Source organism: Neopsephotus bourkii, unplaced genomic scaffold (assembly GCF_033783945.1).
Source record: "Neopsephotus bourkii isolate Nb327-2 ecotype Australia unplaced genomic scaffold, CSIRO-AGI_Nbou_v1 NB_1630, whole genome shotgun sequence".
In the NCBI taxonomy this organism is placed as follows: Eukaryota; Metazoa; Chordata; class Aves; order Psittaciformes; family Psittacidae; genus Neopsephotus; species Neopsephotus bourkii.
Genome location: NW_026902105.1, coordinates 8,835,883 through 8,859,658, shown reverse-complemented (window position 1 = coordinate 8,859,658; position 23,776 = coordinate 8,835,883). Strand labels below are relative to the sequence as shown.

Here is a 23,776-nt window from a genome sequence, read left to right as displayed (position 1 = left end):
CCACGTACCCCAGGGCTGGCTTGGCTTAGTGAAACAGAAACAGAGGCAGCATAGGAAGAAAATGTGTGTAGGGAGGAACTAGGAGGGAAGAGAGACTGAAGGATGGGCTAAGAACAAATAAATGACTGGCTGATTTTTACACTGTAGTATGGAAGTTGTCTGCTGATCAGTGGATGAATGTGGCTCTGGAGTAGCCTGAGCAGCAGAAGTAAGTGACAATAAAACAAGACTGAACTTAACCTGTGAACTGGCATGTGTATACATAGCCTGACCTAGCCACAGTAACAGGCAAGTGGGTTTAATGGGCCAGAGTGAACCAGCCAAATAAAATGATGATGGATGTTAGATCTGTTGTCTGCAATATTATTGTCATTAACCTTCTTTCTGCATGACTTCAAGGATGGGACACAAGGTATGGGAGAGTGCTTTTCAGAGCTCACATAGGTAAATAGCTGTTCTAAGGTGCAGAAGGATTTCAAGACTTAATATTTGTGAACTGATGGTCAAGATGAAGTTCATGGGTAGCATCTACCCAATTTTCTTGCTTCTTCAGCAGGATCAATTACCAGATTCTCTGATGGGAGAAGGAAACAGGCAGATTCTGGATCAGACCCCACGTACTACCTGTATTGTATTAGTTTTGCTTTAAGTGCTCAGTTACTTTTTGTATAGAATTTTTGTATAGAATTATTTTGTATAGAATTATTGCCTTTTTTATACTTCTTAGAAATAAACATATTGAAAATAAGATTATGCAGTCATTGAAAACCAGTTTAGGCAGAGGAATCTGAGGGAAATTGTGGTACATGGAAGCAAATTTGAGGTTAATTAAAAACAAAGTTAAAGTCTTTTAAAAGCACAATTTGGCACGATGAAGATTTGATCCCACCTGGTCCTGTGCGAGTACATACTGTTTTTGCCTCAGAGCAGTGCAAGCAAAATAGAAAAATTAGTACGTTCTTAAAGCAGACTTTAAGGTCCTGGTTCACATCCAGTCAGTTTCAAAAATTAAGAGTTATATTTTACCTTCCAAGCTTTTCAGAATCTATCAGCTACCCTTTTTCTTCTGAGGATTCTTATGAGTTGCTCTTGCAGCCAACGACATATGTTATACATGCCTGCATTAGCACTCTGTCACTCCAAAAAGCTCTTAGTTCCTTTAACATTCTTCCCAGCCTCAAATTATGCCAGAAAAATCTACTTCTTTTTTTATGCCATAGCATCTGCATACTGCCCTATGAATTAAAGATCAGACAAAACGCCTGAAATAAAGAAAAGGATTATCTGAAAAGAAAGAAATAAATCTGGGGACGGTGAGAGCAGGCTTTGGGGCCATTGCCTTATCCTCTAAACAAGAGCGGCTCAGAACTGTGCAGGTGGGCTTTGTACCATTTATGGTACCCAGGTATTACCATACAGAGCAGAGCATCCGCTGGAATTTCCAAGTGGCAGAGGCTGATATTGTGACAGGAAATTAGTGCTTCATGGAATAGCGGTTGAATTTGTTAGTAACAGTTCAGTTTAAAATACACTTTAAACTGTCTGTAGTCTGTTGCTGTTTCTCTTCGTGTGTTTTGCTGTGGTGGGGCTTCAATAATGTATGAACAGAAACAGATGACCTCTGTCAGAATCTAGTTATTTTTGGTTCTTACTCCCTCCAAAAGTTCAAACAGCCTGCACGTGTAGTATTATTTATTCATTAGTCTTCCAAGGAAGTTCTAGGTTTGATCTGTATCTTCTGTGCTGGGTGGTAGTCAAACCTGGGAAACATCACAAGCACAGGTGACCCCTTACTGTTCCTGTGCCTTCCCTTGATACCATGGTTTTCAGCTTCTGGTCTTTGATTTATTTGGTAAGGAAGCATATGTTTTGAAACCCATTCATGCATGGTAAGCCCCCTTATGGGGAGTACTTTGCCTTTTATTATCAGTTCTTTATAAGACAGAGGGTAATAATGTGTCAGATAAAAAGCTGTAAAATCATTAGCCCTGGTGTGATCCCAACACCTAATTTTTTGGGGAACCTTGCTTCCTTTTAGATAGTCATTTGTCTTATGGTTGCATTACCCTTGCTGTGTGGGATTTAAAGTGATAAGTTGTTTCTGAGTTGACCAAATAGTATGTTTCACATTTGACAGGGAATCTGGTATATTTTCAGGGTTACAGTTAACTGTATGTTTGAAGGTTTGTGAATCTATGCTACATATTTTAGTGATTGTAAAACATTGCTGAATAATTGCCCCAAACTCCATGAATCAAAGTACATTCTTCTGCAGCTGTTGTTTTTAATGGAGTAGTGCAAGGGTTTTTGTTAACTGTGTGTTTGTATTTTTCCCTGTTCCTCTTACTCAGGGGTAATTTACAGGCCTGCTGTTGCCAAAGTACTGCATGGTTGTGGTAGCAAGTTGAGATATCAGAGTGCTGTGCTGCAAAGTTATGTCTCTGCATACACAAAAATACTGAGGCCTTTGAAAATGCACAAGGGATTGTCTGCTGGCCTTTGATACAGTGTGGTGTCTTTCAAAAAACGTGGGAAGAAACACAATACCTTCCTTTAGATAACTTTTATTGACTAAGAAGTTTTCCAAATTGTTCTGTTGTGCTTCCTAGAAAAGCTTTCTCATGGCCATCTCTGTGCAGTGTTGTCCTTGGCCTCCACACATTCTCAACAAATAAAAATGGCTTTTAAACTTTGTTAATCTGCAGCTTTGTTATGACTCAAAGGTATCGACTTCGCCCCTAAGAGTAGTTTAAATCCTTTCTGTCTCCTGAGTTAACTCAAGCTGAAGGTGAATATGGCCTTTATTTCCTTTAAATCCTCTCCACTGTGTACATTCTTGTTTGTGAACAGAATCAGTGGCCAGTCTGTCATTAAGACAGGTAAGCTTGATAGTCAGTTCTGCTGTCTGAAAACTCTTCTGTTTAATGCAGCTGAAATTCACAGCTTTCATCATCTTGCATATTGAAGAATACTTAAGAATGGGTACAAGTATGGAGTATGGTATTACTGTAATCATCCATATATTCCTTCAAATCCCACTTGTCAAAACAAAAACCACCACCACCCCAACCCCACCCCCAAAAATAATTGTCCTTTACTTTCAGAGAGGTCGAGCTCTATTGTCCAGATATGAGATTAGCTTTGCTTCCACTGAACAAGTAACGTCAGTGCTTCTCTTGCCCCCTATGCTTTTTTTTCCTGGAAGTCACAATTGTGTTGCTCCTCTTTTTTTTTTTTGAAGCGTACCCTATAAATAACAACAGCTCTGCCCTACCTGCTTTGAAGCTTGTTTCTTCTACCTGTAACTAAATTGGTATGATTTAGGAATTAGCTTCTGAAGAATCTCTTTGGCTGTCATGTTTACCAACACTTTGTGTTTCCCTGTGTTCCCTATATAGTTGTGTTGGCCTGGATTTGGGAAATGCTGGATCTTTTTTTTTAATGGCTAGAAACTGGTGATCCTTGCACTGGCTCTGCCCAGATTAAACTGGCCTGCTTTTACTGTTATGTTGCTGTGCTTCCTCTGACAGTTTCTCTGTAGGCATGGAGGAAATGAAATGCGATAGTTGCATCTCTCCTTTTCATTTCTTTTCCCTGGTTATGGATATTGCTGAAGAAAAAGCTGTTTGTGGAGAATCTTCCACCTCTTTAAAGCAAACTTTGTTTTCTCAGCTTGTAGTTGAACTGAATCATATACTTACCTCATGCATGAAATCAGCATCCTCAGATCAGAAGACATCATGCTGTTCTGCTTTCCCGTGGTTTGATATGTTGGCATCTTACTAGCTGTAAGAAGGTAGTTACCGCATAAATAGGTAAAAGGAAGCCTGTCCTTCTGGTGAAGGGGAAAGAGGAAAACTAAATCTTCAGGAAGTTTGAAATAATGCAGGCAATTTTCTTAACATTTTTATCAACACTTGAATAAATATATGAAGTGTTATTAAAAGGATTATGAAATGGAGAGAGTCTTTTCAGAAATGAAGGTATAATTGTACTTTCCATAAGAAAATACAGTGAAATCCAGGAAGTTTAGTACTATGTATTTTATAACACTGAATGCTTTACTGAAACCACGTAGAGTATATACTGGTGTAGTATATTAGTAGCTACTGAATTAAGAGTGGAAAGGGTTGAAAGTGGAAAGTAGGAAACCACTGTGGACTGAAAAGTGAGACATGCTTGTGTTGTATGAGTTTCGTGTCATTACCATAAAGCTTAATATATTAAAGTTTGGTTTTGTTTTTTCCTTGTGGGATGGTAAACACTTTTAAATTATGTAAATGGACACTGGTTACTGTTCTTCCTGCTTTGTATTTCCTCTGCAATAAATATATATGCTATTACATGGTCACCACTTGTAAGTATTGGCTTTTTTAATAGCTTGAACAAATAGTCTGACCGTAGTGAATGAAAAGCAGACCTGTGCTTTTGCCTGCTGAGGATAACGGGGTGTTTATAGGGATGTTACTCTTGCAGATCTTCTACAAAAAAGAACAAAGCTGCCTTTCTCTTTGCAGGCTTGCACTTATTTTTGGACATCTGGGATCATGTTCTATGCCCACTTCGTCCTCAGCAAGCGTGGGCCGCTGGCCAAAATCTGGCTGGCGGCTCACTGGGATAAGAAACTGACCAAAGCCCACGTTTTCGAATGTAATCTGGAGAGCAGCGTGGAGAGTATCATTTCACCCAAGGTACCTGTTTTACACTGATGTAATGTTATCTTGTAGTAACAAGCGATTATGTGTACAGGTGGTAGTTGCTGTTTGGGTCACTGAAACAAAATTTGTCATGTTGTTACTGTAAAGGGTGGAAGGGTCAATTTTCTAATGCTGAAGTATCATGCAATTTAGTTAAAAAATGTTTTGCTTTGTGTAAATAGGAGACTTGTATCTTGGTGTACCATGTGTCATTTAGAAGCAAGTGTTTGGAAGAGAGGAAGGCCCAGGCTTTCTGACAAGTAACTTTTAAAGGCATTTTGCTAAGACTTTCAGTGCTGTTGTTACTGGGAGGAGTAGAAATAGTATTTTAAGATAACTTGTTTGCGCTCATTACTGAAGTTCAAAGCGTTTTTCTGCTTAGCTACAACAAAAAGATCTGAAGTATCATAGTAGCTTGTAATGTTACTGGTTACATGAGGGTAGTTTTACATGCAATAAAACACTATACTAGCGTAAAAGCTTTTGAACCTTTTTCTCTGGTTTCCTGGGAAGTGATTAGAGAGCAACAAAACTGAAAGAATATAAGACTTCTGGATGGCTCTTGGGATTTTCTTTTTATTTTTTTTCTGTCTTTTCATGAAATTTTCCATTGAAGAGCTAGTGGACTGATATGGTTGTGACTTTTGCCACTTAACAGGTGCCTGAATGGCTTGAAGGAACAGCAACTATTAGAAAAAGAAAACTTATTTTTATCCTTCAGTACAAACATTAAGTCTATAATGCTACTCTGGATTTTTAAGAACTGCAAAGTATAAGCAAAAACTGTATAGTACAATCACAGATACGCTCTTCTAGCAGTGATTTGCTTCAGTGTCAATTCTGAAGGGACTTAGAAAGATTATGATAATGTTTATGGCATCACTAGTGAGCTGCAGCATTCTTGCAGAAAAAGGAAAATAGTCACTCTTGCATATGTTTAACTCTGTGGAACACTTTCATTAGCTGAAATGTTAGAAAGACACTGTATACAGCGCAGGTTTTGAATTTTTAGAGTTTGAGGTTAAACCCCTATGCCTATATGGCTTAATCTTTCTAGGAGGCAATTTTCCATGTACCCTTCATCACAAGTCTCGTGCTCTTTCACACTAAAGTACTTAAGAAGAGTTCTTCCCTGAAATCTTTTTAATCGGTTTTCTGTTCCCACAACAAATAATTGATTACCTAGTAAAGCATTGAGTTTAAGGAGGAAAGAAACTAACTTGTTTTAATGTGGCGGTGCTTGTTTATGGATACCCCACATCTTCCACTGTTTTTCTCTGGTTTTCTCCTTAACTGCAGGACAGAAGATGGAGAGGTAACAGGTATCAGTTTTTAACCAAATTTTACTTGAATTGCAATTTATGACTGTCCTTTCCCCCACCCCCAATAAAAATAACAAAGATGCCAGAAAAAGATACCGTAAAATGGGGTTTGCTTTGTCACCGTTTTGTTTGGTTTTGTTTTTTTTTTTTTTTTTTGTACTAGACAGAGCTGTGTTTGGGAATTCCTGGAGTGAGATGCTATTAATTCATGGATGACCTGGCAAATATCAGTCAGTAATATGTAGAGTATCATCTTGAACTGTCAACTTTGTATTCATTTGTTCTTCAGTTTTCTGCTGATTTTTATATTTGGCTTGGATATTTGATGTTACTCGTGCAAAGCCAACTGAAATTTCATTATAGGGGAAAAAAAAAGTGAGGCCATATCTAACTCACTGATTGTGTAATATGTTTTCAGGTGAAGATGGCACTTCGAACCTCAGGACATCTCCTACTAGGCGTTGTTAGAATCTACCACAGGAAAGCAAAATATCTTCTTGCAGACTGTAATGAGGCTTTCATTAAGATTAAGATGGCTTTTCGTCCAGGTATCTGTCTTTAAGCAGTCTCTGAAAAGTAATGTTGTTTATATAAGGATAAGTATTAAGAAGGTATACAGTTCTGTTTTCCTGTCTCTGTAGAAAAATTGCGTGCAGTTCTTTCTACGTGATTAAGGAAGTTCTTCAGTGCAGTTTCAGTCCACTGTTTGGCTGAGTTGTATGCTAAAAAACATCTTTTGTGTTCTGAAAGAAAACTTTACTGCTGATTAATGAAATCTCAGTTATGTTTTTGGTTGTTGGTGGTGTATAAATAGAAATATGCTGCATGGTTTTTACCTTCTGTCACAAGTCTGTAAAAGGTCAGTTGCATGCACTGAATAGAAAAAAGCACAGACAGGAACTTTTTCCATTGAGAACAAAGAATGCCTAGCCATGGGTTACAGAAGAAATATAGAAGTAAGCTGTGTTTTTATTTTTACTTCCTTCATGTTTTAGTTTCTGGAAATAATGTGAACTGTATTGTGTGCAACAAAGATATTTTTCCCTTTTGTATGTGCAGCACACAACTTCTCCCCTTTGTAGTTGCTTACTCTTAAGATCTTTTTCTGTGAAGATGTGGAGCCATATTAATAACAGAAATGATTTTTCCATACAGCAGTTCATTACTTGGCTAACACACAGTTGATAGTTTTTTTTTTTCATTTTGGCCTGGGAAACTTTTTTCCAGCTGTGGCAGTGATGCTGCTGGATACTCACAGCTGCTGAATCACATTCTACCTTTTTAAGTTTGTGAGTGTAACAGATTTAAAAGCTGAACTTTTTCTTTAAAAGCAGTGCTTTAAAGGAAGACTTTTTTGGTTTTTTTTAAAGGCAACTCTTGAAAGCCAGTGCAACAGTAAATTTGAGGGCAGTGAAGGTATATCATTCTTTTATCTTCGTTTCCCAATCTCCATTTTGTGATTCAGGCATTGAACTTTGTGTAGCTCTCAGTGGCAGCTTGTTGACCATTGCAGATTTTTTTGTTTACTATTGCATTTAACTGCCCCAGGTGTTCATATAAATTTGTCCAATTTCACAAAGTAATTTGTTTTCCCAGTTTTTCCACTCCTAACAAGAGTGTGTGTAGAAGTTGAAGCACCTTAAGACAAAGCTAACAGAACATGGCATGCTGACCTGAAACAAGTTGAGGCACTTGTTCTCAGTTTATCAGCTTTGTGGTTTAGACATTTTCTTGACCGTGTCTGAGAATCATTCACATGTTTTATTTTAAGCAGCCAACAGCTAAAAATATTGAATAGCCCTGAAAGGATGGACTAGGGTTTCTTCACTCCTAGCAAAGTTCCAGGATGAGTAAACTACAGACTCATGCTTGTTCCTCGTCTCTCTAGACTGTGGCTCTTTGCCTGTTCATTGCAGAAGGAAGCATGATGGGCAGAGTGTTTCTGAAGTAGCTGTACCTCAGAGTTGCCTGTGTTGTGTGCACCAGAAGGCAGAACATAGATCTCAAATGTTCTTCAAGTTACGGAGGAAATTGAACCTTCAGTTCCCATGCACTTTCAAGTGTCCTGACCTCTAAGCCTTTGAATAAAAGAAAGGCTCCAACTACTGGCATTGTTCTTATGTGATACCTAATCTGATAGTCATGCTCAGAATGCCAACTGAGTAGTAGATTATACATCTCAGGAGGGTAAGAAAAGGTAGGTATGTGGTTTAGGTAATCCAGCTCTTCTAAATGCAGAAACCTAGCAGTTTGTGCAGGCCAGGTACAGTCAGTACTTTGGTGGGACTTTCAGAGCTCATTGAATTGACTGAATCACTGCTTTAACCAAAACAGACTGCTGTGTTGTTGCTGCTTTACCCAAACCAGTGGGAATAACTAGCTCATCTGGAGCATCATAATAAACTGATTATGTAGCAGGTTACCTGCATAGTATTTTGATGATGTGCAATGCCTCTTTTAGCTGCACAGCTCTGCATTGTGCTACACAAACATTATCCAGTGATTTGAGGCTTCCAGGGTCATACAGAACAGGACAAGGGCTTGAGGTTATATATTTTGAATTTAGACTGCATCTCAATTCTGACATTACCTAACGTTTCTTCATAGGTGGCTAGCATCAATTCAGTTCATCAATTTAAAGACAAGAAACTCGTACAGAGAAAACAGTACTGAAGGCAGAGGGGAGAATGCTGTCATTGTAAGGACTGGAAACTTATGTCTGAGTGTTCTTCTCTGCAGGGGTTGTCGATTTGCCTGAGGAAAACAGAGAGGCTGCATACAATGCTATTACCTTACCTGAGGAATTTCATGATTTTGACCAACCACTTCCGGATCTAGAGTAAGCTTGGGTTGTTTTTTTGTTTGGTTTGCGGTTTGTTTGGTTTTTCTTTTATTTCCATGCAAATGATGTCTGGTTTTAGTTAAGGAGTGCTTGGTTTTAAACAACAAAAGCCTTGCCAAACTAAGAAAATCCAGTCTGTAGGTAACTTGTATTCTTAAGCCTTTTGCTACACCAAGGAAGTGCACCATCATCTTTGCATTGATTTGAGCTTCATAGTAGCATGTAATTTTAACTGAAGCTAAAGCTGTCCTTACAGAAGCTTTTAAGAAACTCAGATACACATTATTATTTCCTTCTTTCTCTGTGCAAGGCATCACATATATTCTCAGGTTAAACAAGATTAGTTTTATGGAAATGTCCGTAGTGGCACTTCCAGTTTTTAAAACTTTTTAATACTGATTGGTGACTTGTGAACACAGTAACAAGTGTACAACTTGAATTGTTTGTTACCCTTTTGGATTATTCATAATGGAATTTCTGGGATACAATTTGCTTTACTCAATGTTCTGTCTGGTTTATATTTCAGATTAATTTGAAACTGCATAAAAATTCTGTGGTCTTCTGAGAAACAGACCTTAACACACCACAGAGTGTTAACTTGGCACTGCTACTAGATAGATTTATGATAAATTAATATACTAATAGCTTTTGACATTTGAAGGGGGGGGAGGGTATCTTTTCTTGACTATTAATTTGGCCTTTAAAATTGGTGATCCTGACAAAGCAAGGGGTAAGAGAGGTTCTTGATACCTCTCCCAGAAGCTAACACAGTTTGGATGATAGGTTTTAACTGTGAATCGTCTGACTGGTTTAAGTAGTGTTTTCTATTTAGTATCCACTATCAGGGTTTTCATTAATTGATTGAAGTGTGTAGTGTACTACTTAGAAGATCATTTCACATTTCTCTAAGCAGGCTTTATCTGTTCTTCGTTTTTAATAATTGGCTTCTCTTTAAGTGACATTGATGTGGCCCAGCAGTTCAGTTTGAACCAGAGCAGAGTGGAAGAAATCACAATGAGAGAAGAAGTGGGCAACATCAGTATCCTCCAAGATAATGACTTTGGTAAAAATCTTGTGCATTACTATGTGTTACTAATCTGGCTTTGGGAACTGTAAAGTTACAGTTTTGAAATTGCAATGGATTCCCAACAAAACAGGTCCAAAATGTTGTGTTTCTGTACATTTAAGTTTTAGTTTGTTTATGTCATTTTTTCCTCTTAATTTCAGCAAGCTTTTAGCTGTTTATGTAAAGCTGAAGAATCATAGCATTAGCTATGTTGAAAAAGACCTATAAGATCATCAAGTCCAAATACAGTAAAGAGTATTCAGTCAGGTTGATTAATGAAGTACTATGTCAATTACAATTTTCAAAGTGTGCTGTGAATATAAAGTCAGCTGTTGCTTTAATCATAGGCATGTTTCCAATCAGAAACTGTTAGGAGATTTCTAAAGCTGAAGCAGTTATGGCCACTAGCTTACGTCTTTCAGTATCTTTTAAAGGACAGCATTCTAAGATCTGAATTAAAGCCTGAAGACAGGTGTACTTGAATATCTAGTTTCCAGAGTACACAAATGTCATCCATAATTTAGTAATCTTTTTGAAAGTATAATCCAGGTACTGATGGTGGTATTGGCTTGCTCTCTATACATGAAGCCCAAACTTGAGGTGTAAGGTACAACTTCTTTTTAATTCCTTGGAATTCTTTGGTTTCAATGCAGCTAAATTTTAGTAGGATCTTGCTGAAATCGATTCACATAATAAAATTCTTTGAAGAGGAGTTGGTTATTTTTATAATTTCTTGAACAGTATTTTCATTGTGGTGTTGTTGGGCACTATTCCTTATATCTTGTCATTAACTGCAAGTAAAACAACTTGAAATGGTCTTATATATGGGCCTTTGATGAGCTAGGCCTCTTCCATCTTAGTTCTTTAGTGTTTATATCAGTGAAATCGTATCCTTGCAGGTGACTTTGGAATGGATGATCGTGAGATGATGAGAGAAGGTAGTGCATTTGAGGATGACATGCTAGTGAGCACCAGTGCTTCCAATCTCCTACTGGAACCTGAACAGAGCACCAGTCACCTCAATGAGAAATCTAATCACCTGGAATATGAAGACCAATACAAAGATGATAATTTTGGAGAAGGAAACGATGGTGGAATATTGGGTATGTTTGGGAAATTTGTTTTTCGTCTATTCTATCTTCTGCCTCAATAATTAGTTCTGAGGGGAAGCAGAGAGGAGTGTGTTTCCTTTGTTGGCAAGGTCCCTCTCTTAAGTTGTGTCTTCAGCAGTGGGAATCTGGTTTGAGAGTGCTGCTGTGATACAGATGATGTGTAGCATGTTAAGTGTTGGCATATTTCAACTGAAGTAAATCATCCTGATTTTTTTACCATTTCATTACATTCTTCGGACAAAATATTATACTCTTCTTGTTCTTTGACTCCTTCCAAGGGTTTAATTAATATGTTGAGAATTGTATCAAGTACTTTGTGAATTACTAAGAAACTAGTAAGATGCAAGCATGTGGAATATGCTTTGTAATAAGGGCTATCTGTAACCTCAGAATTTGAGCAGAAATGTGCCTTGAAAAAGAGCTAATTGCTTTTATGTCAGCTTTGAAAGTATAGGTTTCTTTAACCTTTGGCTTTGCATTATTTGTGTTGTCATGAATTTGTTTATACTTGTTTCATGAGTTTGTGGATGCAAAACCAATTTTTTCATATGGTTTTCAGATGATAAACTTCTCAGTAATAATGATGGTGGTATTTTTGATGACCCACCTGCACTCTCAGAAAGTGGAGTGATGATGCCAGAGCAGCCTCCTCATGATGATATGGATGATGATGATAATGTATCAAGTGAGTATGATCGAGGACTAGGTCTAGAATTACTTGTTTTAAACAAATTTAATTGGGATCCTGATTCACAGAATCATAGAATAGTTATTCCTTAAAAAACACATTAAACTAGAAAGTAGGAAATGTGGTAAACCACTTTAAGGTGTGGAGGAGGGCATTGTCAGGATCCGATTGGTGAAAACCCTAGTGTTGGACCCTTTTTTGTTCGTGATCCCAAGAGTGAAATTAAGATGCAAACAAGGTCAAGTATTGTGGCTGTTCAGTTGGCTTGTTAAAAAAAGACAATTATTATTAAAAAGGGAAATTACTGTAATAAAGGGCATAGCAGTAGGACAGATTGGGGAAAAAAAAGTAGAAAATGAGGCAAGAATTTGGGATGCAGAGGGAGAGATAGTCACCACTGTGGATCTAGCTGTGACCCAGGGACCCGTTGTCATCAGTGGTGGGAGTTCTTCAGGGTTTGTAGTCAATATCAGAGCAGTGCCCCCCAAGAGTCTGTAGTAGTCATTGGAGGTGGGTGTTCTCATGGAGTTGTCCCCTTGAAGGCACCCTTGGAGGTGTCCTGATGGAGTTGCTCTCAGGGTGATGTCTTGTTGATGGTGTCCCTCAGGGTCTGTAGTAGTCATCAGTGGAGAGTGTCCTCACAGAGGTGTCCTTTTGAAGTCATCCTCATGGCAAAGGCTTTTTTTTTTGTGATTACCTTTTCCACCTTTTATAATGAGTTGGAGGGAGTACATCTGTTCTCCATGTCATGTATTTGTCGTGGTTTAAGCCCAGCCAGTAACTTGGAACCACGCAGCCACTCACTCATTCCCCCCTAGAAAGGGTGAAAAGAACTCCCCCCACTCCGAGGGGAATGGGGAGGAGAATCGAAAGAATGTAAATAGGATGAGATAAGAACAGTCCAGTAACTAAGATATAACATAAAACTACTACTGCTACCACCAATAATAATAATGATAAGGGAAATAAAATAACAATGGGAGAGAATACAGTTACTCACCACCCACTGTCTGATACCCTGCCAAACCCGAGCAGCGATCTGGGCCTTCTGGGTATCTCCCCACAGTTTATATACTGGGCATGACATCCTGTGGTATGGAATACCCCTTTAGCTAGTTTGGGTCAGGTGTTCTGTCTTTGCTTCCTCCTGGCTTCCCATGCTCCCTCCTCATTGGCAGAGCATGAGACTGAGAAAGTCCTTGATGGGAGTAAGCATTACTTAGCAACGACTGAAACATTGGTGTTACCATCGCTGTTCTGAGGCTAAAGTAAAAAACACAGCACTGCACCAGCTACTAAGGAGAAAAATGACTGCTACAGCTGAACCCAGGACAGTATTAAACATTCCTGGTGGACGGGTTTCCCTGGTCTTGCAGCCAGCTCTTCAACTGCATGTGCCTGCAGCGAATCTGGGGGTAATGGGCAGCAGTTCCTCACACCTTGAGATAATGGAGACTTATCTCAGCTCTTTCCTACTCATCCCTCAGGCAATGGATGAGTGGTGTCCCATTTCACCTCCTCACACCCTTTTCCCAGGCAGTGAACACTGGAGTCTTAACTCCTCCCACCCATCTCTGAGACAATGGAATGGTGGAATTCCATCTCAGCTTCTCATAGGAATCAGATCAGTCTCTCACAGGCATGGGAAGGGTAGCACAGTTTCTTAATGTTTTGACAATAGTGCAAGATACTTGTTCTGATTGGCAGTGGGTGGACCAGACAGCCCAGACTCCGTAGATCCAGTTGAACCATTACCAACTATGACTGATCAGACAACACTTGTCCCCAATGAAGAGGAAGCTTTTGCTCTGGAGCCTATTGACATAACTGGTGAGTAAGCAATTTGTGGATGTTCTACTGTGGTCGTCAGAGACCACCTTAGTTTGATGGAGTGGAAATGAATGTCTAGCACTGCTGCTGACTCAAGTTCTCAGTTGAAAGAGAAAACAGAGACCAGGTGCTGTATTTCTTTTATTCTAACCATAACCTTTGAGCACTTTCCACATATGTAGCTTACACTGATGGTCTAAGCTGATCCTAGTTTGTAGTTTCTGCAATCAGTGTGTGCCAGCAGCATTATACTGTAGGTTTTGGTAAACATGCTGCTTAAAATACAGTGCATTGGAATAGAACTTACCATGTCTTTAATGCAGTATCTGTAGTGCAGCACAATTATGTTTGATGGCCAGGAGTGACTGTTTACACCAAGAATGAGAGCTCTTCTGGTGACTGATAGCTTTAATGAATTGATGATTTCTGGAGATGCATCTGTAGTTGATGTTCTTCTAAATAGTGAAATTCCTTGTCTCTTCCTGTAATGCAAGACACTCTTATTTTAACTGGCACTGTACTTGGCTCATCAGAAACAGATCCCTGTTTTATTAAAAAAAAAATTATAAAAGATTTGGAAAAAATGTAGTTTGTCCTGTGTTTTCAGACTGAACTCCAGGCCAGATTTACTGCTTGGCCAATTAAAAAGCCCTAGCGCTGCCCTCTAGTGGCAAGCTAGCATCAGAGGTCCTAGCTGATCAGCTGGGACCAGCAAAGACAGCGTTTGCCAGAGCTTCAGGGTCTGCTGCAGAGTGCCAGGCTGTAAGCAATTTGCAGTAAAGTCATTCTAGAGCAGGATGAGAGGTACAGGTAAGATAACCACCCACATTAACACTACCAAAGCTCAGAAAGGGCTTAGGGGAAAAATTTGGTGGCATTTTGACTCTTTGGTCAGAGGGGCCTTACGTCTCAAGGGTTGGCTCCTGAAGATCACCAGCCTGGCAAGCAAACCGTGAGGGAGGGGGGCAGGCAGATGAGGACATTGAGGCTTAGGTGGATTTAGAAGAACTACATGTATGCATGGAAGGGTTTGTAGGTTCTGGTACAGCATTCATAGTGTTTGACCCTTAATAGGGCTTGCAGCTTTTCATTACTTCTTGCAAAGCTGTCATTGCCTTAGATTCTTGAGGCAGCATTATACAAGGGTGGATAACATCTATAGAGAACCTGCAGGATTATTGCACAGTGTGGTGTCTGTTTGAGCTAACTTTTATTACTCGCTAAAAATCTCAACAGTCAAGGAAACCAAAGCAAAGAGGAAGAGAAAGCTGATTGTAGACAGTGTGAAAGAACTGGATAGCAAGACTATTCGAGCCCAGTTAAGTGACTACTCTGACATTGTTACTACATTGGACTTGGCACCTCCTACTAAGAAGCTGATGATGTGGAAAGAAACTGGTGGTGTTGAAAAGCTTTTCTCTCTGCCTGCACAACCTTTGTGGAATAACAGGCTACTGAAGGTAATGGCTTTGTACAGGTTCATTTCTAAATGGACTATATTCAGGATTGTGCCTCATATATAGTAAATGTCAGCATATGAATAGCGATGTGATAGCAGTATTTATAATTTTAAAAAGTCATTAAAACAGCTAAGATAACACTAGTGCTTAAAATAGTTATCAGTTACAGAAATAAATTACCTTTTTTGTTAAATGCTACTACTGTTGGAAAGTAGCATAAAGAATGGGAAAGGAAATGGTCCATAATCACTTGTTTTGAAATGAAATTAAGTGAAATGAACGACACTGAGAACTACAGTAGTGATTAACATCACCTTTCCCCTGTAGCTCTTTACTCGTTGTCTTACACCCCTGGTACCAGAAGACCTAAGAAAGAGGAGGAAAGGTGGAGAAGCTGACAACCTTGATGAGTTCCTTAAAGACTTTGAAAACCCAGAGGTTCCCAGAGAGGAACAGCAACAACAGCAGCAGCAGCAACGAGATGTCATTGGTTTGTGTCTTGTCAAAGATGGTCTGCTTTCTGTCAGAGCTTATTTTTTACTCTTCTGTTTGTGCTTTGTATTAAGTCACCAAAGATTATGAATGAAGCAAAGAGCTTTGTAGTGGTTGTTTAGCTCGATACACAGCCTGTGACTTAAAATAGCCTTTTTTCCTAGAAGCAGAAGACAATTAGAGTTTGATCCAGTAGGCTAAATGGATGTTGGATTGGGTTGTATGCACATCTGTACCAGTTCTGTTCAAGATGGTGCCAAAGCTATGCAGGCTGTTAAGAGAGTGCTCAATTCTAAATTAATAGCAGGTTGGACTTAGCAATGTAATTTGAAGCTCTACAAAGTATCTAAAACTGGGTTTGTTCTGTAACATAGATGAACCTATTTTGGAAGAACCAAGTCGTTTGCAAGAATCAATGATGGAAGGCAGCCGAACCAACCTGGATGACTCTGTTATGCCACCACCACCACCTCAGACAGGTGTTAAGCGCAAACTACAGCAAGTAGAACCAGAGCCAGTGTTACCTGTGAGTAAGATTTTTTTGATTTTATTTTCAGTATAAGAATGAAAAGTGATACAGATTTGAGGCACTGGTTTTCTGCGGTGATGTGAATATGCTGGAGTAGTCTCAGAATCTATGGCCCTGGGTAGTCTTTGTGGTGTTTTACCTCAATGCTTCAGTAAGATTTGCACTTAAAATGCAGGTAGGATAAAGAAATGGCACTGTCTCCTCCAGAAAATAGCCTTTAAGGAGAAAGGTGTATGGCTTACAGCGCTATTAAGTTCTGTTTGGCAAGTGTGCATGAGCAGCTTTCACTGATGAAGAAAGGATTGTGTTAGCTGTACAACTCCCTTTTAAAGGTAGTCCTGATGTTCTACAGTTAAGGGTTCGAAGGAAAATTTTGCTATTTTATATTTTTTTTAGGAAAGGTTTCCTAGTTGAGTTATGAGTAGGCTTGAAAACTAGCTCATATCTGTCTTTTCTGTAAAAGCTATGATACAGTATGAAAGGTAACCATGTTAGTGAAGGTGGGGGGGAAACGGGCAAAACAGAAGGTGTATTCTTTTTTTGAATGCTTACTTGGTGAGAGCAGTCCTGGTTTATGCTGTCTTGTGTGTGTATTTTGTAACCCCACGTTTCACAAGTTTGTTGGCAAACAGGTTGTTTGCTGTAGAATGAGACTGTTGGACATTACATTATCTTACTAAAAAGGGTGGCAGCTGCTGCTCCTCTTGGCCATGTCATTAGATGAAATTGGCATTGTCTGTACTTCATGGTGAAGTTGGTGCCATTGGTGTGTGTTGGGAATTCTTTGATCATGCCGACCAGATCAGGCCTCTAGCAGTAGCAGTATATTCTACCTGTAGCAGTATCTGCTTTGTGTCTCTAAAAAGTTACTTTGAGGTATTTCAGAGTAGAAAGAGTGTAAAACAGTTTCCAGGTGTCATGGCAACTTTACTGGCAACCACTTAACTAAGTATAGATTCAGGGGGAGAATAATTTCATTAAAACTGAATACATAAATCCTTTTAAACAGCTTTTCTGGATTTTCTTGATAAAAATATCATTCTGAGGAACGATACCTGATTACCAAAGTAACTCGTACATTTTGAGAAACTTAACAAAGTGCCTACATTTTAATTCCTTCATGCTTGTTTTGCAAAGACCATAATTTTGATAGCTTGAAGATAACTTCTTCCAGTGAGTTAAAATGTGTTTGTGTAGCACTGCATCTGGTTACGTGGGATTTTAAAATTGCACAAGCTGATCCAAGAAATGAAATCAGTAGTTCAGGTGATGGACTAAGTGAAGTTTATTGGAAAGCCTTTTTCCTTATATTGGTGTCATAATTTTTGATTTAAATAGAATGTAAAATAGTAAAAATACATGTGTGGACAGCAAAACAAAACAAATTGCTTTATGTGTTTCAAAACTGAAAAATTCAGACAAATGGCTCAGATTTAGAGACTTGGATTTTGTGAAAGTGGTTTATAGCATCAGCATTCTATTGTAAAAGCACTGACAAATGATGCTACTGGTTTAACTGTATTGTGTACTTTTAAAGCATCCACCATCACAACAGCTGGAAATGCCACCTGTAGAAATGCCTCCAGAGGAGCCCCAAAACATCTGCCAGCTAATACCAGAGCTAGAACTTCTGCCAGAAAAAGAGAAGGAGAAGGAAAAGGAGAAAGAGGAGGAGGAAGAAGAAGAGGTAAGAAATCTTACCTGGAAGGGGTTTGTGTGTTCCTCAGCACTGATTGACTTTGGAATCATTAACTGGCATAAGAAAGAAATCTTTAGTCCTTACTTGAGAAACTAAATCTACATTTCCAGAGGTTCTAAATGTGAATTTAAAATTATTCTATGACCATTTAATATTATTTATATTATTCTGTTTTATAAATTGTATATACATTCTTCTTTGAATTAGAGGGTTCTCCTGTTCTCACATACGGTTAGATTAAACCACTGTATATATTTATGATGTGTTATATGAGAAGTTTTGACCTTAATTTTATGGTTCCATTTCAAATAATTGATGCCAGTTCATAATGTAGATTTTTGTAAGAAAAATGTTGATGTTCTAAAATATGATAACTGAAGCTGTTTCTTAGCAACAGTATATCATTGATTGCTTTCATTTTACACCCAAAATACACAATATCAAACTAGTTTGTTGAACTGTTTTACTGTTGGAGAAGGAATGTATCTGGACATTTGAAGTTACCCTCTATAAGAAGTCACATATACAAAGAAATGCAGATTACATCAGTGAGGATGATTTTTCTAACAGTGTAAATAGCTGTTAGAACATTTTCAGTTGGAAGTGATCTACAACAATCATCTAGTCTAACTGCCTGACACTTCAGGATGTTGCTTTTAAAATATATAACACATCTTCCGTAAACAAGTACTGTTTTGTGTAGGTGAGTGTTTCATAGGACATGGGGAGCTGAGTCATTACAGCTGCTGGTCTTTGCAGCTTTTAGCAATAATCTGTTTTCTTTTCAGTAGCTCTGGTTCCAAAGTGAAATGTGAATATATCTGTGTTTATTAATGTTTGCAGTGTAAAAAGCACCGTTAGTACTGTGTTCAGTGCTAGCAGTCCTAGATTGGAAGGGTCTCTTCTCATTCATCTGTTATGACTTCTGTGTTTTACTAATTCTCAGCATAACATTTTGAGGTATAATCATCATGGTAGGCAACCTTGCTATGGTACATCAGCTTAGATCTGTGTCTTCCTCCATTCCACTTCCTGCCTCTCTTGGATGTATCCTGCAAACTCAAGTTGTCTAAGCTTTCTGGCTTGATGAAAAGAAAAAGCTGCAGTGAAGTCTAGATATCCTCTTTCATTTCATAACTCAGTGGATGAAAGATTGTTTTGTAAATGCATGAATTTTCGCTACTTGCAGGAGGAAGATGGCACAGGGGGTGATCAGGATCAAGAAGAAAGGAGATGGAACAAGAGGACTCAACAAATGCTTCATGGGCTTCAGGTACACATGATCATTTGCTTCTCTTAAAGTAGCCTTTGATGCTTCTGACCAAAGTAGGAAGGTTAAGAAAGAGCTTTCTTTGCAGTAGATGTTACGGACTTAAAATACCAGTTCTGTTTTGGGGGGGGGGGGGGGAAATGCTTGTAATTGATTAAATCATAATATAATTGTCATTCTTTTTCCAAAGAACATTTGAAGTTCAATTTTTTTCTTTAAGTGTGCAAGAAAGTGGAAATTCAGATTTTAAAACAATTGGGTTTGTGTTTTTAATGAAACCTTAGCACCTGTGACTTAGTGCTGTGTTACCCTGAGCAAACCCCAACAAAGGTCTAGGGATAAAACCCTGTTACAGAATGTTTAGTCTCAGCTAGGCTGGTTTGAAAACTTCCATGCTATGATAAGCTGATTTTATAAAAACTATGTGAATCTGATCTTGGCTAAGGTGCAGTGTTACTTTTCAGCATGTGGCTTTGGTCTGTACAGACAGATAATCTTTGTAGGATGGATTCTTGCTTGCTTTTTTCTGGTAACACCCCATGTATACGCTTACATGCAAATTGCTGTCTATTTGCATCTAGGTTTCTGTGTGTGTACTTCATATATTCTTGGACTACCTTTGCCTTTCAGTCTAGTTTGTGGTTCCTACCCTTTGTTCCCTTAAACATTTTGGCAGCTCCTGAGATTCCACTGTCACTGAAGTGTTTCAGTTCTGTCTCAAAGCTGGTTTTGTTTTCCATCTTTTCTTTTTGGTGACATTGATAGGCTCTGTATCTGCTGATATAAGCTTATTGTCGTTATTGTGTCTCTGAACTTCCAGTATAGTGAACTGGGGGCAGGGATGCCGCAGAGTTTTCAGTATGATGAGATTAAGTAGTATTTTGTATTCTATTAAGCTTCTCAAAAGTCTGATATAATCAAGCAGAAGCTTTACAGTTCTGGAAAATGTTACTAGAGTTGTACTGTAAGAATTACTCCTTACTTCACAGAACGATAAAATTCTAATTTCAAACTCCTAAATAGCCCTTACGACACCTAAGTAAAACTAAAGTGCCTTTACATTGTAAACTAATGTGATTTAAGTTCTTTAGCACAGCTGCAAGAATTCTGCTAGTAAGATTGTTTTAAACTGTGGTTGTGGCTTAACCCTGGTAATGGGCTCAGCCCCACATAGCTATTTGCTCACTCCTTCCTGTTGGGATGAGGGAGAGAATCACGGGTAAAAGCAAGAAAATGTAGGTTGAGATAAAGGTGGTTTAATAGGTAAAGTATCTGCAAGCAAGGCAAAACAAGGAATTCATTCATTGCTTCCCAACAGCAGGCAGACATCTAGCCATTTCCAAGAAAGTAGGGCTTCACTGCATGTAATGGTTACTTAAGAAGACAAATGCTGTAACCCCAAATGCATGCACACATCCCTCTTCTTTTCCCCTGGCTATTACTGCAGAGTATGACTTCATGTGGTATGGAATATCCCTTTGGTCAGCTGGGGGCACCATGAGCTGCTGTGAGGAAAATTAACTCTGTCCCAGCCCAAACCAGTGTAACTGTTGCCTAAAAGCAGTTTTTCAAGTGTGCAGATGTTCAGTTGGTAATGTTGTGTAATGTTTTCATCACCAAATGTTTCATCAGTTTCTGAAAAGAGCTTTAGAATTCTCTTTGGACCGTGTGTAGCCTTTTTGTTCTCTTCTTTCAGTTCTTTCTTCGATGTGCCCCAAAGAGCATTGCACTGGATGGCTGAAACATTTAAGTCTGTAATGAGATTTGAAGTTAAAATCTGTTTAATATACAGTAATTTGGGTTTGGCCAGCCGAATTATCTTTTCATCTAGTAGATATTCCAGAGCAGACGGTTCTGCTTTGAATTGAATACGTCAGTTGTTGTTCTTGCCAGCAAACAGATGTATTTTCCTGAATATTTTAATATGCTGGCCAAGACTTTGAAAAAAAGTATAAGTGACTTAGGGTAATTCAGCTTCAGACAAATGGGCGAGCTTTAGAAATCAACAGTCTTTCACCTTGGGAAAATGAGGCATTTTAAAGAGCCTGAGCTCTGGAAATGTTGTTTCAAACAACAGGTCATTATTATTATTTGTTTTGGAGGTTTTTTTTTTTTATTTGAGAAATAAAACAGGATATTTCCCCCCCCCCCCCCATTCAAAAGTCTTTGTCCTGTAGTCAGAAAGGACTGACCTAGCTCTTGGTACAGAAGAAAAGCTAGTGCCATACTGCAGTTTTTCTGGAATAAGTTCAAGACTGATTTTTATTGGCACATCCCTGTGAAGTTACCTTGGTTTCATTTAGATAAGATCCATATAGAAGTTTCCATGTACGTGTTGTGATGTCCCCATCCAATATCACGTCCTTCCCAGAGTCCTGGGGGTGACAACAACCAGAATCTTGCCAACAGACATTTTGTTTGTATGTAGTCCTTTATTTAATTTGTGGTATCAATGTTTGTGTTTTTCAGAGAGCTCTTGCAAAGACCGGAGCGGAATCCATCAGTTTGCTCGAGCTGTGCAGAAATACAAATAGAAAACAAGCAGCTGCCAAATTCTACAGTTTCTTGGTACTTAAAAAGCAGCAAGCTATCGAGCTGACACAGGAGGAGCCTTACAGCGACATCATTGCAACACCTGGTCCCAGATTTCATATCATTTGAATGGTTAGATACAGCAGAGCTAGTGTTTCCTTTCACTAGTGTGTACGTGTATTGCCCCATCTGTAGGGCCCACAAGACCATTGCAGAGAATTTAGATTTCATTGTCTGTATAAAGTCCTTGGTTTTTCTTTTGGGGTTATTTTGGTTTTTTGTATTTTAAATCTACCACTTAAATTTTTAGTGAAACTGCTGGGGTGGGTGGCTTGAGTTCCAACTGCAGAAACCAGACGGCTCAAGGACCCAGATGAAGATTGTTTAGCAGCTCGGAGCAGATGTGTGCAATATTGGTGCATGTAATGTTGAGTATCAATGAAAATGTCTTACAATAATTTGACTAGCTGATTCAATAGTGATATTTTTAACCTATACAAGTAAACCAGAATGGCCAACCTCTTGTCTGATTAAAAACTTTGCCAAACTTGTCTAAAATGTTCTGTCTGCTTCTCATAGTAGTGGGTTTTTCCACCCTTCTCTAGATCTTTGTGCATACCATGGGTCTCTCAAAGCTGCCAATATGAAAGGTAGTGCCTGATCTGTCAGCTTGTGTTCTCACTGCATTTTTGCAGTCAGATTTTTTTGTAGCCCTTGATGCTAAAGGGAAACAGGTGTCTGTGGAGAGCACCTCTTCTATGTCATCCTGTTGCATACACAGAAGGACAGAACACGTGGTAAGCATTTTAGATGAAACATTCCCTTTCACTTGTCACCTCATGATGGTCCACTACTGATAATGGCTGATTACTGTTAATAAGCATCATGTGAAAACTCTGTAGTAATTTCATTTAAACTTCGAAGATCTCAAAATGCTTTCAGTTTGTTAGAGGTGTATATAAACTCCAGACTTTTTAAAACAGACTTCTAGATTGTAAATTATCTGATTTTTATTAATCAGGTGTATGAAGACATGATTAAGAGAAGTAGAACAGTTTGCCTTTGTAGAAAGGCTAAATTCAGATGCTGCCTGTACTGAAAGGGCAACAAACTTGAATATACAGTACAAACAGGCACAGTTCCACTTAATTGTGTAGGGTGTTAATGGCTCTTTGGATATATTTATGGTTTTAGTATCAGTTCTTACAATAAAGCACACTCCTGTGTTCAAAACATTTTATCAGTTTGGCAAAAGAAGTCCCACTTGATTTTGCTTGCAGAGAATGAAGCTTTACTGCTAGATCAGGTAGCACCAGAAATATATGTGAATATATTGATTATGGAAACCTGTCTTAACTTTTCTTAGGGCAAAATTATTCACACTGAAGGTTCTGGTTTTAATGTTGGCACTTTTGTGAAATAATTTTGGGACGCTTGAAAATTCAGTGTATCCTCAACTGTAAAATTATGTGAATGTTAAAAAAAAAAGCTGAGACTACATGATGACCATGTTTTAATAATCCTTGAAAAAGTTAATTGTATAAAGTTACTGCAGCTTTATTTTCAACATGATGTGCCTGTAAAACCATGGTTTTCCCCTTTGTAAAAAGAGACGCTGTAGATAACTTGAATGTTTAATTATAGAAAAGGTCATTAGTTTCTTGTTACACATTTTTAGTCTGGTTTTGTTGCTTTTCAAGGTTGATATTCTTGGAAATAGTTGATGCTGTTATGTATAACTTTTCTAATAAAAGTTGTGTTATAAGCTGTTAGGCATTAGCTTTGTATCTTGTTTGAACACCTGTGGCTTGTGCCATAGGGACCTGTCATTTCAGGTTGCTTCTTTTGGGTCTGGAAGTGTAATGATGTAGCTCTTTTGAGAGATTTAGAGCTTGAGTATGTAAATAGATCTCTTGCCATTAGGAAGAGTTATTTTACTGGCCATACTGAGGTTTTGTTCAGATGTTCTATGTTAGGAATGTCTGTGGAAAATTAGGGGAGATAGTGTATGGGATGCGATTCATCTCCATGCCAGTCACTTCTGAATGTCAGAACATACCCAGCTGGAGCTGTTGTAGCTTGGCTGTTCCCTTGCTGCTTGAGTTGCTGCTGCATGTGGGCGTATCAGTGCTGGTGAAGCTTTGTACTCCTGGATCATCCAGGCCTGCAGAAGCAGTGCATCTCCCACAGAGCTAAGAGTCCCTCAGGTTACCTGCAAGAGCTTGGAGCTCCAGGCA

The 23,776-nt window shown here is 38.6% G+C and overlaps 1 protein-coding gene across 1 annotated transcript; it reads left to right on the top strand.

The window, feature by feature from the left end:
• The first annotated feature begins 4,517 nt into the window (after positions 1–4,517).
• On the top strand, positions 4,518–23,311 carry RAD21 (RAD21 cohesin complex component). Its single transcript, XM_061373428.1, has 13 exons — positions 4,518–4,691; positions 6,438–6,567; positions 8,759–8,858; positions 9,818–9,924; positions 10,827–11,030; positions 11,599–11,724; positions 13,435–13,557; positions 14,794–15,017; positions 15,345–15,507; positions 15,884–16,035; positions 17,576–17,725; positions 18,927–19,010; positions 21,477–23,311. The coding sequence occupies exons 1-13, from the start codon at positions 4,548–4,550 to the stop codon at positions 21,666–21,668; spliced, it is 1,899 nt and encodes a 632-aa protein (XP_061229412.1). The 5' UTR covers positions 4,518–4,547; the 3' UTR covers positions 21,669–23,311.
• The last annotated feature ends 465 nt before the right edge of the window (positions 23,312–23,776 follow it).

Coding starts and splice junctions, on each gene's coding strand:
- RAD21 (XM_061373428.1), top strand. CDS start 4,548: ATGTTCTATGCCCACTTCGTCCTCAGCAAGCGTGGGCCGCTGGCCAAA. Junction 15,018..15,344: donor GGAATAACAGGCTACTGAAG/GTAATGGCTTTG, acceptor TTTCCCCTGTAG/CTCTTTACTCGTTGTCTTAC. Junction 17,726..18,926: donor AGGAGGAGGAAGAAGAAGAG/GTAAGAAATCTT, acceptor CGCTACTTGCAG/GAGGAAGATGGCACAGGGGG.